The following is a 19,440-nucleotide window of genomic DNA, read 5'->3' on the forward strand; positions in this document are numbered from 1 at the left end:
ATTTGAAATCTTTGTAATCATGTAAACTATATAGCGAAAGGTAAAACTTGACTGAATACAAAGAGAATCTTTACACACAGATTTTTTGGTTTCCCTATTTTTATTCATACACTCTTAATCTAAAGATAATATTTTATGCTGCTAGAAGTAATAGGAACAATTTCCTTTGCCCTGCCAACAAGGCCAGGGTTAATCTTCTGACCAGCCTGACACATTAAATCAGCTGGAAACCGAGTTGACTTTTTAAACTTTATTTCAGACACTATGTCGTCAGCAAAGCAGCAATGAACTGACCTGCACTCCCTAACCCGAATTGTTTCCATTCACAAACCAACACTGTGCGGCTAAACAAACTGTGTGTTTCTCTGAACACAAACAGATTACATGGTCTGACGCACAGGGAGCTGATGTCTAATTACAGATGGAAGACTGTTAACTTGCTTACAGTCACGGGTGGGTGGTGTACACAGTAACAGCTCAGAAGAATGGATGATATTTTGAGAGCAACTACCAGCAATATACATTGGTCTTTATTTCAGAGTATTAATTAAGGCTAAAAACAATGAACAGATTTGACCAGCGATTGCTTCCTAAGAAGCTTTGATTTATCAGATTTATTATTTTATGTTGCAAACAAGATTAAAAAAAAATAAGAGAAACCAGACTGGTATACAGGTGGGTTTTTGGTCTTGTGTTTTTTCTTGGCTGTAGTCTGCCTGCCTGTCTCAGGAATTTGTAAGTGTCACACATTTATCTTTGCACTTTATGACAAAACCCTGCTAACCACAACAACACCATCATTTTCAACTTGTAATTAACAGGCTTCTGTTTGATTCAAGCAGGTTTTGGAAGTGCAAAACTCTTTGCAAGCAGATGTAATGCAGGTAAGAAAAAGGGCAACTTCAGGCCAAATACATCTGCTAATGCAAATAATTTATTTGAAATAAAAAGAATTATATGTACAGGCATTCTCATATTACTGGTTAGTTCTTCTATAGAACCTAGAAGACATCTGCTTGGGTTAGCAATCTGGAATGGCAACAAATTGCCATTCGTGTGACAAAATAGTTTGCATTGAAATCAAACTAAAATCCTATTACTTATCACAACAGCTTATCAATGGATGCCAGGATTATAAGAATTACTGAAGTCATAAAAAGGTAAGCTCACAAAAAATAAAAAAAATTATGATTTACAGGTTTATACCTAAATCCTGAAAGTAGATAAACTGCTGGTGAAAAACATCCTTACAATTTCAACTGTATTAACAATGTTTCTAGTTCAAGTCAAAGTTTACCAGTCAGCAATGTTTGCATGTAAATGACCAATTACAGTATTTCTCTCTTTTATCCTCTAAATTCACAAGCACAAATCTAACAAATGCACTTCGACTACATGGGCAAAGGGTTAACCTTTCCAAACGGCAAGTTCTATTTGAATTACTCTTCAGAACTGCAATGAAAATCAATTGTCATGTAAGCTTACTGTCACTAAAGAGTATTAAATTCCATCCCTACTAAACTCAACCACCAAACCTCAAGCACTCAGGAAAACTAAATTATTCATATAATCCTAGACTGCCATTTACTAGGCCTTGATGCTTCCAGTATAATCAAAAACGAATATTCTATCCAAACTCACAAAGCAATGAAGGAGAGGAGCTAGCACATTCCAGTCTTTCTAGGAACGTAATTAACTGAAAGGCCACCGAACATTAATATAATCACACTAAAAATACAATGTAAATGTTACATTTTCTGCTTTGTATTTATTTGTGAAAGTGTTTCAACAATACAAAAAAAGGTTTGATTGCATTTTGGATAGAGCATAGAATATGTATAACCCCTTTTCAGGTATTTATTGCAATATGCATTCCCATTAGGTAGATTCAGGATTTTTTTTTTATTTCTAATGACCAATGTTACAAACAGAAAGTGATGGAAAATCCAAAATTTTTGGTTATGTCAGCAGAGCAAGGAAAAAAAACTGACAACTAGACGTATGAAAACTTGGTAGTATTGGAATTCCGTTCACTTTGTCTTAACGCCTGCTGTGTCTTCAGGACAGGAAGTACAATCCCCCCAGCAGGATAGAGACACAAACACTTAAAGTGGTTTGAACCCACCTCTCATAGTTCCTATAAAGAGTTAGCTTTAAAGTGCGTGTGTTAAGCTACATACACACTTCCAATTATTATCGTTGGAAAACAAACGACGAACGTTCATGCACGATATATATGAACGATCGTATAGCACCGATCCTGCACATAGAGTTAACGACACGATCGTTCGTAGATATTGTACACACAATAGATACGATCGTTTGAGCGATAGAGGAACTATGTGCACGACAGGAAAGTGAACGGACGTTCGTTCATCACGCATGCTCTGAACATGGACGATCAACGAACGACCGTACACACGAACGATGTTCAACAATCGTCGTCCAATCCGATCCGTCGGTCCGGTCGTTCGTTTCCAGCGACTTTCCTCGTTCGTCGGCGTCGTTGGTTACTTTTTTACGAACGATTTTTTGCCCAATCGATCGTTCGTCGTTCGATTGGAACGATAAAAATTGGAAGTGTGTACGCACCTTTAGAATAGGAAAGAGTAGCTTTCCTGCTGTGTCCTGAACATTTCCTTCTATTCCCCGTAATAGGTGGCCGGTGTCCTAGTTCTTCCACAAATTAGACAATCTAAACCTGTCTAACTAAAAGTAGCCATATATAATGCAGTATTATCTATTATCAAATAAAGGAAATTTTTAAATGATCAAAAATCTAGCTAAAATGCATATTTATTATCAATTTTTGTTGACCAAACACTGCTGCTTATAATGTTCTATGATTGATTGATTAGCAATCATGTTACCATTTAAATATTGGTTCTGATTAAATTTAATTGGAGCTAATGGTGAAAATATTAGTAATTACATGTGATATTTATAGCAAATGACATTGACTGCAAGTAAACAGGGCAGTCAATAAACCTTTCAGCCATATTCGTGACAGGCCACATTTTATTAGATTTTGGCTAATGTTTAATATCATCCATAAGCAAAAATGATCTAAAGCCACCAACAAATATTGTGAAAAGAAACACATACACATTTTACAGCAAATGTAAATTATTTCACATTTTTAATATATGTAAAAAAGTAAATTGGCTTGATGTTAAAAGTACATATAAACTACATATTGTTATTGTAATGTTTCTATGTATTGTCTGCAAATACTTATTATGTTTATGGCGTTAGCCATCTATGCTTCTTCTAAAAGAAGGCACAACATTGTGTAATCCTTCAGTCGACCAATGCAACCATGATATGGCTGATATTGATGAAGTGTAATTGCAGTGGCAAATCCACTCAATGTCTAATATGTGAATCATTATATATGGTAAAATAAAATTTTTTGAGGTGCATTAATATAACAATAAAAAATCTAATAATTTAGGGCAAATCTGTAGTTAAAAAATCCTTGCTGAAAACAAATATTATCAGTTTTTTACTCACAAGGTTTTACAAGTTTTAAAAAAACTGCTTGGGAGCGACTCTGCTGCAATTTTCATAATTAACCTGCAGATGGTGCTATTATCTAAACGCTAAAAAAAAAAAAAAAAAAAAAAAATCTTCAGCTAAACAATATCACCTCTGCTTGTTATATATTATGCATTGGCACCCAAAGGAACAGTTTCCAACCAAATATCATTTTAGGAACAAGAATAATGTGTGCAAATGAAGTCATGAGTCAACAGTGCCTAATAACAAACATCTGTGTTGGTGGCTTTCAACTGACACCTTTGTATAACTAATTTCTAGGTGTGCAAAACTATAAGTGAGCTGTCAGAAGCAAATGACACCACTACTCCATTGATACAAAAACATTGTCAAAAGACTTAACAGCAAGACAGAAACAAGGCTAAATGAAAGGTATAATCCTAAACAAAACTATAATAGGAATAAAAAAGCTTCCGTGGTCCAGAAGAGCGAGTGCAAATGATGATAGAATTTTTGACTGAAAAGGCTGCCCTGCTGCAAACAAAATTTAATTATATGAACTGCTTGTTGTAAGCTAATTTTTTAAAATCTGAGTTCTGCATTGTTGAATGATGTGAATATGCCTGAATGTCACTGTGCAAATAAGTTATACTCCTTCCCAACTATCTTTGGGGAAAAGATATTTGGAAAGGATCCAGTCAACACAATATGTAAAAAAAGCATACAGCCAGTTTTAAATATAGTAAAAAAAAAAAAAAAACCAAATTAAAAAAAAAAAAAAAAAAAAAAAAAAAAAAAAAAAAAGTTATATTAGATATACATATTTTCCAGAAAAAAAAATTACTTTTTGGCAGCCGCTAAATAATCTTTATTTCTACCGTGTAAACTGAATGCATTTCTACATTCTACACAGTGTGTAAGCAATATGTCCATCTTTCATTGTGGATCAATGGCAAGTTTGAGCAGCTGGTATCTATCTCTGGCAGTGCAGCATTTTCTGTATCTTAAATGTTTCTACTGCTGTACAAATATCCATGCCTTCATTTTACACATCAATAACAGCAATGTAAGCATTAATCCAAAAATGTAATATGTGGAGATGAGAAGTCTATATATTTACCTTGTAATAACTCTGTCTATGCTCAATAATATCGCGTTACCTTGTAAACAGAGGCGTCATCAGAAATTAAACAAAAACTATGCCATTCCATGCTTGGGATGTGCTATCGTTTCTAATACAATATTTTTGTTAATCCAGCAGAAATCATCTGGCTCGGTGTACAGTCTAACCTGAATTAGACACAACTGTTAAAATGTAAATTGCTACACTATTTTTAGCTGAAGGGAAAGAAAAAAAAATATTCCTGGCCTAGGGAAAATGATTTGAAGCATTGTATTCATTTTGTTTATCAAGCAGCTATTCAGCCTCTAGTGGGGCCCAAGTGCTTATGCAAGCAAAAGCTTTTAAGAGAGCCTGCAGCTGCAGTCCTGGCTTCCAGGTAGACTGCAGGTTCAGAGCACAGCTGCCCTGGGCTGTAGAAACCATTTTAGCTCCATCTGGAAGCAAGGTCAAAAAATGATTTCAAACTCACATTTTCTCTTAGCGAAAATAAATAAATAGTAATAATAAGAAAGCACAGATATACAAAAAGAAAACTTTGTAATCAAGCCATACCACCAATCCTTGTGCAATGCATATACTCATACAGTTACGTTACTGACTACAGAGGATGTTACATTCAAATCAAACTGCTCTGAGTTATTACTCATCCAATTGCACCTGCGCCCAAGTGTTAAGTACTGCCAAATAAAAGCCCTCCATCCATTTACACAACAAAGAGATGTACCCCGCAAGGCAGCAGAGCTCTCCCTCTCCCTCCCCTCTCATTTGTTCTGAACCGCAAGAAGGGGAGTACAGAGGAGAAAGGGGAGAAAATAAAAAAACACAACACTTCCTTCAGTGTGCAGGGATTTTCACTGCACGTGGATTTTAAATGCGGATTCATTTACAAACAATTTTCCTTCTTTAAAGAATAAAGCATTTTTAATACCACAAAACACCCCTATAGCAATAGATTATCACAGCCATTAATGATTTTTTTCTCTGTACCAAAACCCTTGCAACCTTTTTCATCAAAGCCCTTTATTCTCTAAGGATATATTTTCGAGCAAAGAGGGATCAACAAACTAGTTGCTTGAAAGCCTTCCTGATGCTAGGCTGAAGTTAGGAAAGGCTTAATGAAAGCTTTAAAATCCACCAGGGTTTCACACTGAACATCTGACTTGGTGATTTATGCATATTAATAACCTCAGTCCTACTGAGGCAAGCTGAGCCGTACGTGTCCTCCGAATCTTAATGTCTTCAGCTCCATTGGGATTATTACAAATGTAAATTTCGAAGATTCTTGGCTATTAATCTCTGTCTGTCCTCCTGCTCAGCAACATAATGACTAATTAAACATCAAAAGACCTGTACAGGAGATCTTCTTTGACAGCTCCTTGGCCCTGTTCTCCTCCCATGAGAGGAATTCAAATGACAGGGACGAGGGGACCAGAGCATATGACGGTGCTACAAATCACTGCCGCAAATCTAAAGACTAAACATCAAACGTAGGTTTGAACCTAATGAAGCTCTACCATTGATCAAGGCAGTCAGTTTATGGTCACTGCTGAAAACCTGTTTAAATAATGATTTGTATGACCCCTGTACACAATCCTGTGAGTCCAATTTATTTTTTTAAGTAATAATATAAACATGCAGACACTACTTACAGAAGAAGGCAGGCCAGGAGGAACCTTTCTAATTTTCTTGGTTTGTACAGGATCTGCATGTAAACAAAATATAGATATATATTATTCAAGCTTGGGTTACCACAGGAAAAAAAGTTATCAGAGATACATAGGCAGGTTGTTTATTCTTCACCATGTAAGCTATCACATAATTATGCTAATAGTATTAACACTTTCATTTTACTTATATACTTGTTATAGTAAAACTATTTGAACTATGTGAAGTACTAACGCACAGCATCCTTATTCTTCATTTTTTTTTTTATTATATTAAACATTGTAAAGGCAATCAATGTATCTAAGACTGCAGTTAATAAATCACAGCCTTTCTAAAGTGAATAAATAACTTAACACATTTTATCTAGCATCACAGGAGAGGAAAAAGGCACCACAGTCCAAGAGATAGTAGGGTTTTGGTTTCATTTTGGAAGCTGTTGCTCCTTAATTATAGAACCTGTTGCTGAGCCACGCAGTGAAACAAGGGTAAAGTCAATGTTTTGCTTGGCAGTTTTACAGCAATACTTTAGGTTCTAGACATCAGCGTTATTTTGGCTGTGACTTTATACTCAGCTTCAGGGAAGTGCACAAATATATATTTATCTTTGTCATAAAATGAAGTTAAGGTAAGGAGCTAACCCCCCAATGCCCCTTTAAATGCAGATCACAATGCACAAGGATGATTTTTGACTGGTGGCTAGCACAATCCATTAAAATCCCCACCAGTTTCAACATGTTCCTTGGGCTTCTCACTTGAGGCATCAACCTGATGCTGATAGGTATTAATAAAGCAAGAGGAAGCTGGGAGATGCTGGCAGTGCTATATGAAAACCATCTAAATGCCAAGAATGCTGGGTTTGTAGAAATTGGCTTTTACATTTTGCACACATTGTTGCACCATGCCTTATCGTGCATTATACAGAGCAAACACAGCTAAAAACCTCTTCAGTCCTAAACTGAGTAATCTCATGTTCAGGTCACATTTCTATCATATTTTTCCCTCATATCTTAAAATGTCAAATTTTAACACAATGAAAGGTTTTTATAATGTAGTACTCTACATAGACTAGATCTTTTCTTTCTTATAAACACCATCTGAAATACACAAAGCTCACTGTGTGGTGTGTACAAGCAATGCATATTTAAGTCAAAACTACTTGCATAATTCTGTTTATGCCAATTCTAATAATAGGAATGGCATATGTGGTATGTCCATTTTTTTTAACAAACTGAAAGATTCTGTACTCTAATAATGAACGCCTGAAATGTCACCTAATTTTAAAATGTGGCAAAGAACCACATTAAATTTAAAATTGAATGGTAACTCATTGCTTGAAAAGCACTGCTAATACCTGCAAGCCATACTGAACACTTTCATCAATTGAAGAATTCATCGTAATCATCACAGATCACTACATCATCATTACAAATGTGCAGATCACTTCAGATCATTACAAATCTAACACCACCACCCATTTTCAAATGATGTTCTAATGCCGTCTTTAATGGTGCTAATTGAAAATGTCACTAGGTGACTGGGTGTCTGTACTACCAAACATCTTGGTGCACGGTGTTGCCATTTTATTTTATTTTTGTCTGGGGTAGTGGTTAAAAATTGTAGGATAAGAAATACATTGCACAGTACAAACTAGAAACCCAAAACAAAAAAAAATATTTTACTTTATATTTAACAGTAAGATTAGTCAGAATATCACCAAAGAATCTAGGAAACAGAACACACCTCTATGTAAAATCTATATTGACACATTTCAACAGTAAATAGTAAATTTTTACCAACCTAAAGCGGGAGTATCCTGCAAGGGCCTCCGGCGTGTACTGGATGCGGAGAATGGAAAATATGGACTTCCTGGTTTTCCTGAGGTTGGAAGTTGACCTGAACTCCCAAGACCAATATCAGTTCGAATCAGGCTAGTCTGCAAAGGAAAGAAAGAAAGAAAAAAAAGCAAATCATTGCACAAAATGTTCACACTATGAAAAACACACAAATCTCATTAAAAAGCATCAATTTATGTATTTAATGAGGAAACTGCACGTTGCACATTGTTAGTTTGGAAACAATGTGTTCCAAGAGGGAGAACGAACCATTTTAGTCTTGCATTACAAAAAAATTTGTTAATTTAGTTTTTTGGGTTAATACATATCTGAAGCCTAAAACAAAAATGTAATATATTGCAGCTCACAACTATACAGATGTGGTGTCTTATTAGCGTTTTAAAAATTTTATTTCCCCTTCTTATTTTCACCTGGTGACCCTGCGAATACTACACTTACTGTCACTTCAGGTCTACACAAATTTTCGAAGGTCTGCCTTATCTCCATTACATGCTGGATAAATATGGGCAGTATTTTCCCAAATTAGGTTAAGATGATTTCTTTCAAGCACAAAGTAAATGACCAAGGCAATGCATTCATGAGGATAAACATGTTACTGTTCTTGCCTAAAGTGTATTTGCTTGAAAAAAGCCAAACTAATGTAGCTACCACATCTAAATACTTGTAAGTTGCAGCGTTTTTGTGGGTTTCTGGCACTGTTAAGTTTATGGTTTTGGTTTGCAGCTGCCACAAAAAGTTTGTTATGGCTGCTTGCACAGTTTAATTAATAAAAAAAATTCAGCTATAGATAGAAGGATAGGAGATGTACTTTATGCAGTTTCTATGTTAAAATGAAATGTTTCATTAGCAATAATAACACATCCTCATGCTTTTTGCTTTTAAGCATAAAGTAAGCCAGTGATCTTAAAGTGTCTTGCTTTACGCAAGAAAACATTGATGGAGTCCTTACTGACAGTACTTATTTTTGCATTTATTTAAACAATATATTTTTATCCCTATGTTGAACATTACACCTTTTTAGGGCCACTAAATGCCAGACCAACTTCATGTAGTGGACCAACGATGCAAAAAATTCTAAGCAGCATTGTCATCACTACCCAGAATTCTCCTCTGCTTATTTACAGGAATTACAGGGACATATTGTCTACATTTTCAGCATTCCTTCAGTGGTTCGAAAGCTCTACTGCCATTTCAATATAGCCATCAGCAGTGTTAACACACAGTAGGAATTTAAGAGACTGTATTTCTGGCAGGATCTCTAGCATGTTTTAGTGTATTTAAAGAGATATAACGTGGGAAAAAACACATGGGACAAATATTAGGCTGTACATATAACACATTTAAGAATAATAAAAAAAGGTTGAAAAAAATTATTATAAAGTACAATAATGTCCAGATGTTGCAGTGAACAGTCTTTTGGAATCAATACATAAAAAAAATGGGTTATTCTGATTTTTCTTATATTTAAAAAAAAAAATAAATAAAGAAGATAAAACTTGATATCCTCCATAAAATGTTCATGTGTTTATAAGTTTTTTTACTATATAAATACATGATGAATCTCAATGCCACAAAGCTTTGGAAGAATAATCCCCTATGAAGGATAGATTACTGCTGACAGAATACAGAACACTCAATTCCTCCGGGGGATTCTGTCCTGCGTTAGTAAATTGCCTAAATCACCATGACACCTGTCAAAGTACCCACTCCTAAGCTGATGTCTTCTAGTGGACAAGACTAGACTAGAATGTTTCTGAGAGCTAAAATCAACAGAGGGGTTTCACCACATGATAGACTACAAAAATATGGTTCACACTGGAAACTAACATATGTAAATGCTTGTTTAATATTAAAGAATTAGAAAAACTAAAAAAAAACTGCATACTATTTTTCATTGATAAAAAGAAAAAAATAAGAATGACACAGAATTCACAATACATATTACATAATGGGATTAAGCCAAAATAAGAATATATGACGGGGTTCACATATGTGCAGTGCCTGAACACATGGTAATGTTTGTGTGCTGTGATACGTGCATTCCGAGATGGTTACCAATTACGGTTACAGGACACCTCCATTCTGTTATGAAGAAGACAATGCTGCTTTTACATGTGTCCATCATCCTAGGGTAGAAAGTGTGTTTCTGGCAGATTTGGCATTACCATTCTTAACGCACCCATTGCACATTGTCGGCTGACCTATGATGCATTACACCAGATCATATGATACCACATGTACTGTTAATGTCAGTGCAAATGTTAACAAAAACCATGCAGACGTTTATTTCCTGGGATATTGTGGAACAGGCAGCCCATTTAAATGAATGGGCTGCCTGTGCCCACTAAGTGGCTATGCACATGTAGCCTTGGTGTACAAACAAGTCCTCCATATACATCAACAGCTTTGTATAATCAGAGGTGTGTCTGCCATTTAGGATCTGTATCAGTAATGCATTTAGTTGTTCACTTTGGTAGGGATTGAATTAGAGCAGCCCATTCATTCAAATAGGCTGCCCTAACGCAAGGCAAACAAACACAAAAAATTTGCTGCGTTTTGGTAAAGGAAGATCCCAAACTAGTATACAATGTTTGTACTGTACACTGAGGTGACATATCTGTTTCTTCATGTAAATATATTTGTATTATTGCAAAGTACTAGTGGAAGTAAACCCCCAGGCAACTCATTGTAACTTGATGGTCAACCCAACTTCACATTCAGTGTGAACGTAAACCAATGCATCCATCTCTTTTTGTGGGCTGCATGGCCCCACTACACAACAGCGCACAGTACAAGCCCCATCTATGCAGGCAAATGATCATGTGAACCAGATGCATTGTAATGTATATTTCTGCTACCACTAAAAGATAACTGGTAGAAATAAAGGAGTAGCAGAAACATCTATACTAAATTGTAAGCTCTTCGGGGCAGGGTCCTCCACTCACAGTCTGTATCTGTCTGTCATTTGCAGCCCCTATTTAATGTGCAGTGCTGCGTAATATATTGGCATTATATAAATCCTGTTTATTAATAATAATAATATTACTAGTCAAACTTTTACTTTTGTTAACACCCCTAAAAATGTTAAGCCTGTCTAACACAACCACTGCATGTATATGTGGAGCAACTTATAAATATTCACAGAAAATGTATACATTTGCTAACCAAAATATTATTGTCAGCAACAGGGAGGGGTCCTTTAGATAAAATACATTAACAATCTGTAGGATTCTGTCTGAATTACAAGGAAACATTTGTGTATTTCAGTACAATTAAGAAGACTTTTGGAACTTAATACTGACTGCATACTTTCTGCAATCAATTCCTTAGTCTTTATTAGCTTCTCTATTACTTCCTCCAAGACCTTGAGTACAAATTCATCTAATTTCCCTGACCCGCATATATCCAAACTGCTCGAGGTTACCCACACAATACCACACATTTGCCACTTTCAGAACTCTGCCCACACTAAACACTGGGATGAGCCATACTGCTTCAAGCGATCATTATCAGCTGAGTAACAGCACAATCTTCTGTTTAGCTATGATTTCTTTAAAAAAAAAAAAAAAAAAAAAAGCAATGTACATTTAAATGCTGTCCAAGGATTTCAAAATTTAGGATATTTGCTCATTATAATGTAAATCTTTCCAACAATGAAACACTATGGATAAGATAGCAATTATGAACATGTTGTTTTAACGATCTGATATGAAGGATCTCATTAGATAGAAAAGTGAAATACAGTGGTTACAATTTCAAGAACAAAAGAATTTTGAATGCGTAATCAATAGCAACTGGCAGAAAATGAGACGTTAATTATGATCCTCTCTAGTGTTTTGTCTCTGACAAGGTTTCATTAAATGCTTTGTGCTAACCTGTAAGTATTTGAATCCTCCTGTATACATCTGATCAAACATTTATTGCTGCCCTCTGCAAGCACACAATGATGCATGTTTATGTGTTGTGCATTTCCATTCGGTCATTGTAACCATGAGTATCACTAGTAACTTTGATAGAGAGATATTCCTGCATTTGATAAAGCCTGAAATTGTAATCATCTGTAAAAGAAGCATGCTGCAAATTTAAGATAATGACAGTCATACATCAAAAACATCTTGTCAGTGTAATCAGACTAATCTCACAAGAGAGGCAGTATGGCAAACAAACTAGGATACTAGATCTACATTTGCTGAATATAGAAAACAGATACAAGGGACAATTTATTTTGAGGATATACTGTCTATATTCTGAAGTTAATCTAAGATAAAAATGTATCCTGATTTCTTTTACTCTACAAATTAGATACATCAGTGTTCTAACACCTACATGTTTAGTCAATACCAGAGCAGTGATATTTATCATGCTCCAGTGACAATATTCTTCAACTTTCTCATATCTACACATGTGTACAGCAGGTATGAGGAAGTCCAATGTTAAGAGTTTTATTTTTGTGAAAATGCATTAAAATCACCACTGTTATAGCTGGGGGAGTAATGCTTTTGTATTTACAGAAAAACAAGTATAATCCGACAAGCAAGAGACATTTTGCCTCCATCCTGAAAGAATAGGATGACCAATTTAACAAATGAGCAAATTAGCACAAATGTTATTGTTACCTCTTGCTCCATGTGGTGTAGAAAGGATTAGAGTAAAAAAGAAAACACTTTTTCATGCTTTAAATCCTAAGTACAACCTAGCATAACATACAACAAAACATTGCTTCAATCTCATTAGATATACAGTTCTACCTGCCCTTGTCCTAAAGTAATATAATCTGTGCAAAAAACATAATACACTAAAAGTCAGAGCTGATAGCAGCCATGTGTACTGTAATTAGATCATAACTATGTGCTAGTTAAGCTCAGATCATTAATCAGGCAGAATCATGGCTTCGCTTTGATTACTAAGGAATTAGAAGCTCATAACCTGCTCTCTCAAATAAGTAGTGTGTGAAACACTTTAGGTCTGTTGTGAAAGTCAGTTTAACAATTTCAAGCACTTATATTTAAACAACATTCTGTTTCTAGCAGTAACATTGATGTGGCAAATATATTAGGGAACAGAGTATTTTTTTACTTTAACTTGGTATTAACATATTATACTGCACAAATACCAGCAGAGCCCTCTTCACTTCACTCAGTAGGATGCAGAATTAATGATACCAGTATCTATTTAGTGTGAAAGCTGATTTACAAATATAGTAGATGTGGTTATACAACCATGTTTTTATTGCAGTGTTTTGTTTTTTTAATTCTATTTTCTTCTTTGTACTTACTTTCTACTGGTCTATTTCTGAACAGTGAAAGTATTTATCCGATTTCATATTCCCTTTCTATCCTAACAAATATTCGAAAATTATAGATTAACCTTCAATTAAACACACAAGGTAAGGCTCAGTTTACATAGTGCACTTCAATTCATACTTTTTTGGGTGTTAAAATGCTTTGTGATTGGTTAATGGCCCATTTAGAATAAATTAACTTTCTAATAAATAGATTTTTTTTATTTCTATCTTGTATATTGTATACATTAATTAATTATTGTTTTTAAATGGTCACCAATGGTTGTGGAGTGCTGCAGCAAAATGTACATGCGCAGCATTGGGATGCAGTTAAAGAATGGAAAACAACTACAACACAAACTAGGTGATAGGCTGTACAATAAACCATGCATTGTAGTCTAGACAAAAAAGTGGATCAATGATTTGACATTTAATTATCAAATCAGGGCAATTAAAACCGAGATCATCATGAAGAATGCATATGCAGATATTTTTCTGGGATGGAAAAAAAAAAGTTTAATACATGTGCACTTGTTAACAACACTAGACTGTAGAAATAAAAAAACCCCAAAACAATCAAAATTAGAACCCCGGTAGATGCCGTTGCAGTGAATAAATTGCTATGATAACATAATATTTAAAACAGCAGCGAACAATCAAAGCATGCTGCCAAGAAAGAACGTAATTAGAACTTTAAGACCTGACTTAATTTAAGCCATCTTTCCAACTTCCTGTGTCATAAATTAGAGCAGAAGTCAATTCTGGACTGATGACAAGAAAAGTTAGTTGTCTATTAGAAATATGAAATAAGAATTAAAGAGGAATTATGCTCGGGCATGCGTAGAGGGAGTGCCCAAGAGCCCCCCGGGCTGCCTGACAAAGGTATCCTGTGAGGCTTTGCACTCCCGTTCATTCTCGACCACCTAGGGGGCGGTGCTGCAGCCTATTTTCTTTTTTTAAAGGGTGTACACCCTTTTATGTAAAGTGAAAATTCTGGGTATAGGTAAGGGCTAAAAATTCCTCATTATCTTTTTTTTTTTTTTTTGTAGAAACATGGACAAATTTGAAAATATACAAATAATCCTGCTCTATGAATACATGTAAGATACTGCAAACACATTTTGAAGTAACCAGATGGAAATGATAATCCTTGGCAACTAAAAAAATGGATATGGAAAGGAACCAAAATGAGAATGTACCAAACAAAACTTGGTCTTTACGCTTAGGGGCAGCATGTCAGGCATGTCAAACTGGAACAATGACATCAGAACGCTTCACTTGAACACATTCTAGCAAGTTAATGGCACGGATTGGGAAGATTTACTTTACAGAAAGAATGCATTTAAACTGGTTAGCAAACTAGATGTTTACCAGCTCTCAAGTAGATGCTACTTAAGTTAATTTATTGCAAGCAAAATACCAGTATAAACCCCCAGATAAAAACTGTGATATAATATTTCCTAGGATACAAAACAGCTTTCAGCACAGTGACCTTTTTTGCAGCGAGGCCAAACAAGGTCAGCTTTAATGCTCATTTATTAATATACCTAATTACCACTTTATAAGCACTGTGCAATGTATTTTTTGCATAAAAGTTTGTGATTGTCTTGGGTGAAAAACTAGCACCTCCCCAGCTATCCCCCAATGTCATTCAGTGACCCGCTCTGCCAGATCACTAAATAACTATTGGAAGGGCCACCATTTCTCAAAGAGGATAGCAAGAAAATAAATCACATATGTTCTCTACACCACACACTTCTAAATGTTTAATTTAGCAGGGATATGATGAAATGTATAGTAGGAACGTGAAAGGTGTGAAACGGCTATTCAACAAAAGCATGAAGACTTAACTTTGTAAGTGAATATTACAGAATTAAACAGATTATAAACTCCATAGCAGTGGTACTTTAGCTAGTAGCTGGGAGACATGCCCAACAAAGTCATCCCTTGGAGACCATGCTGTGTTAAACAGGGTATTTGATTCTCCATTGGTAGCTCCAATAAAAACATTGTCATAATATGACTGCCACATACAGGCTTTTAAAGAGAGGTCTTGGGATGTATTATAATTTACCTGGTCGTACTTTGCCATATTATGATTTGTGCTATGTTCCAATTGAGTGGCTGATCATCTAAAGCTGTAACTCTGTGGAGCCAGAGGAGAGCCAAAAATGACCTAAAACAGGTGCATTTTTAAAACAGCTTCCTTGCAGCAAATTATATTGAAAAACGTATTCTTTTTCATACGTCACAGACAAGATGGATGAACAAGTAGGTAAGATTGAATTAGAACAATTACATATGCTTCATCTTTAAGATCTGCTTGTCATAGATGCCTTGAAATGCAAAAAATAAAAATCCAGGCAAATCTGGATAGACAAAGCAACATTGTTACATTTGGAAGAACCAAAAATGTGTTATTCATTTCACTTTGCTTTTTCTTAAAGCAATATTACTTACTAAACTTTCAGATAAATTACAATGAAATTTCAGGTGGATGGCAGCCCCTGTATTGTGACCCAACTCATCAGTAACTACCTAAAAACAGCCAGTTGGTTACTGAAAAGTGTTGGGTGGTGTTTAGTTCTTTGAATACAATCTTGCTTTTAGCTTCCAAAAGTCATTATGAGTAATGTAATAATTTTGGAGCTAAGCTCATGTCAACAGGTAGTACAGTACACTTACACTAAAAGGATCATACGGGCTGCCAACAACCCCCCCCCATAATGCTTCTCACTTTGGCCCTGGGAATGTCTGATAAGAGCATTTGACCCAATACACTGAAGCCAAAAGAATTAAATGAGTGTTCATCAAATATTGTTTAAGAAGAGGGGGTCTGTTGCAGATGCGGTTATTCTCCCTCAATACAAATTTGCTTTAAGAGGAATCTGTAGGGGAGGAAATATTAGAAATGCTAGTAGTACCTGACTAAGAATAAAAAGGATGACCAGTCTGAAGCCGGCATTAAAAAAAAGAGAGAAAACAATGCCAGCTTGCATTCTTCTTTTCATCTTAAAGATTGGTACACCAGTTACTCTTGAACCCCACTTAATAAAAGGCATTTTTCATTCAACTTGTTACTTTCTAAAACTGGTCGAAAAATTGCTCTTTCATTGAGATACATAGTCTGCTGTTTCTAGAATTTCTTTCAAAACACCGAGATTGTCATATAACTATAGTAAGATTTTATTTTTAACATAGTATTACTGTAAATAAAAATTACACATTTATTCTGATTTTGCTGAGTTAAATTTTAGATGATTTAAGTTATAGAAGGTTTAATAAATATATAACAAATACATTTAAAAAACAAAAAGAAAACTAACTTGTAAGGATTCTTTAGGTGATGTCACCTGCACGATTTAATTCATATGACCTACATATAAATGAAATAGTAACTACAATAAAACAATTCATTGAATTTTGTATTTGCGATGTGTAGTTCATTTTTACATGCAAGAGTGAATCGGCATGCACAGCAGAAAATATACACAAAACAGACCTTTCGCATAAAAGGGAGGTCCGCTTTCCTGAGTGAGCTGCTAAAACTCTCCCACTTTTGACTGCAGTGGCTGGGAGAGGAAGTGTGTGAAACACAAAGAGAATGTTCCTGATGTATAATAACTTTTCAGTTTATGAGGCTATTGCCTGCCACACAGGAGCCTTTAGATATAAAAATAACTTTATTAGGCTGCAGGGCTATGTTGTTCTGATAGATATCAATTTCAGTCAGTTGAAGAAGTGATTAAAGCTATATTAGTTAATAGAAAAGAGAAATGTAAATATTCCCCACGCACACACACAGATGTATATGTTAGGGATGTATAAGTATGAATTGTTAAAATCACAGACAAATTGACAAAACTTACCTGACAACCAGAGACTGCAGAATCTCGGCCATATAAAGGAAAAGGACCTCTGTCAGCTGTTTTCCCTATAAAATTAAAACCAAATTTAGGTTAAACAAAAGAAGAAAATCAGTTTACAAATACCCACAATAATACAACCCCCACACCACAATATTGATCAACAAGAAAAACACACTATTAATTTGCTATACCTCTAAACAAAACCAGCATATTGAAAACTAAAACCTAATATCTGTGAATAATTACAAAGCATAAAAGTATACTAAATTAGCAGTTAAAGAGTAGCTTAGAGGAAAACCAGAAGTGAAGGGGAGGTACAACACACGTTTATTCTTCTTTTATGCACATATACAGGTTGCATTAAAACTCAACAATGAAGTGTTGCCACACAATGCTGAATTTTCAAGTTTGCCCCCAGGTGACCTAATTGCTAAAGAAGCAGAGTTCAATGTTTTTCCTAATCCTCGCAGAATATTGGGAGACCAAAATATTTTAACACAACAGAATTAAAACTATTGTTACACAGAGCCCAAACCTCTGAATTCTCTAAATTAGCGGTGGTTTTGCTAAAGAAAACTACTTGATCTACTTGAGCTACCTAGAGCGGCTGCTAATTCTACATTTTATAGTTTCTACTGCCACTAGTTGTGGCATCACAATTATACCATATTAAATGAGGGGAAAATATACTTTTAAGTCACAGACATGAGGTTGAAAGCAAATATGCAACCAAGCAGAATTACTTGAAGTAGCATGAATCAAAATGTTCATATTACTCAGCATCAGCATTTCCTCTAACTAAAAATGAGACTTGTACATAAAATGATAAACAACATTGGCTAAAGCATGACAGCTACTGAAAATGTTTCAAAACAAATACACTCTGCAACAGTAATTTATAGATTCATAGACATTATTAAACAAAATGATTTATGCATTAGACTTGTAAATGAGAAAAATAAAGGTTACGTACAATATATTTGGCAATGGTGTATATACACCGAGATTTATCTCAAAGAACTAAGACTACTAAAGTATTCTAATAACCTGGCTGTCTGAAAAAAGCAGTTCACAATTAATATGCACCTTGCAACAGCTGTAGTATCTTAACATTTTCTCCTACATATGGCATACAAACCAGAACCCAGTCCATCAAACCATTGTTCTTGGTCTACAACCTGAACGTGATAACTGCAGTCATTCACTTCTATAGCTTGCAAACAACGCTAGCACATGACTTCTCTCAGAAAGCAAGCAAGGGTCCTGATGGAAAAGGTTGGAAGGGACTGCCAGTGGGTTTAGGTATGTAGGTGTGCATTGTTGGAAATTCTCATAGGGGAAACTGCTTTGCTGTGATTAAAAATCAAGGTGGCGGTGGGTGTTCAACATATTCCAAATATTGGCACAATATACCTTACCACTCTCCTTAACTCTGCACTTTGTTTTCTGTTTTATGATCCCCACACTTTGTACATTACATACTTCTTAACCCTGCAACCCTACTGTAACATTAATATATTGCTTCAACATTTTTAAAGACAGGACACAGTGCAGTGCTTCTGGACACAGAAATACATGTAATAAATAAAAATTGATTATCTACATTGACAAACAAAAAATTACAATGTTTATGCTTTTGAGGATTCTGGGTTTTTCTGGACCACTGTCAGAAGAACAAAGTTGTTATCAGAGGAAATTTACTGTGGGTATACACATGCATGCTTAGTTAGTGATTCTTCAGATTTTCTTGGTTTTGTGTCTGTAGGTATTTTATACCAAGATTTCAGAAATGAGGGTGTGTTCATCTGCACTCTTTAAAAGCCTAAAAAAGCAGCTGGCATTAATTATTGTTTGTACCCAATGACCAGGTTTTCAACAGATACCAATATCTCAACAGGGAATTTTCTTCAAAGGAATTAAACAATATTTTAAATTCAATACTTTCAATAATCACCCTTATCCCCCACCCTTGTAAAAATAAATACTAATTAATGCACCTTTTCAAGTGCATGCAATGTCAGTAATCACCATATACTTCAAAACATTTGAAAATGCTCATAAATTACTGTGAATTTTTGCTAGTGTGGATGTGGCCTTATCTTTTTGGTAACCAGATTACAAAAGAAACTTGTGATCTTCCAGATAAAAATC

At 35.0% G+C, this 19,440-nt stretch overlaps 1 protein-coding gene across 7 annotated transcripts in view; it reads right to left on the bottom strand.

Annotated features, from left to right (window-relative positions):
* The window catches only part of TCF12 (transcription factor 12), a 115,362-nt gene that overhangs the window by 32,593 nt on the left and 63,329 nt on the right, over positions 1 to 19,440 (bottom strand). For all 7 annotated transcript variants that reach the window (XM_072402332.1, XM_072402331.1, XM_072402330.1 and 4 more), the window contains exons 6-8: positions 17,290 to 17,354; positions 8,084 to 8,219; positions 6,271 to 6,323 (exon numbers count right to left, since the gene is read on the bottom strand). In XM_072402332.1, coding sequence (XP_072258433.1) covers positions 6,271 to 6,323; positions 8,084 to 8,219; positions 17,290 to 17,354 — 254 coding nt within the window. The remainder of the gene's footprint in view (positions 1 to 6,270; positions 6,324 to 8,083; positions 8,220 to 17,289; positions 17,355 to 19,440) is intronic.

The sequence above is a fragment of the Pyxicephalus adspersus genome, chromosome 2, assembly GCF_032062135.1.
Source record: "Pyxicephalus adspersus chromosome 2, UCB_Pads_2.0, whole genome shotgun sequence".
NCBI lineage: Eukaryota > Metazoa > Chordata > Amphibia > Anura > Pyxicephalidae > Pyxicephalus > Pyxicephalus adspersus.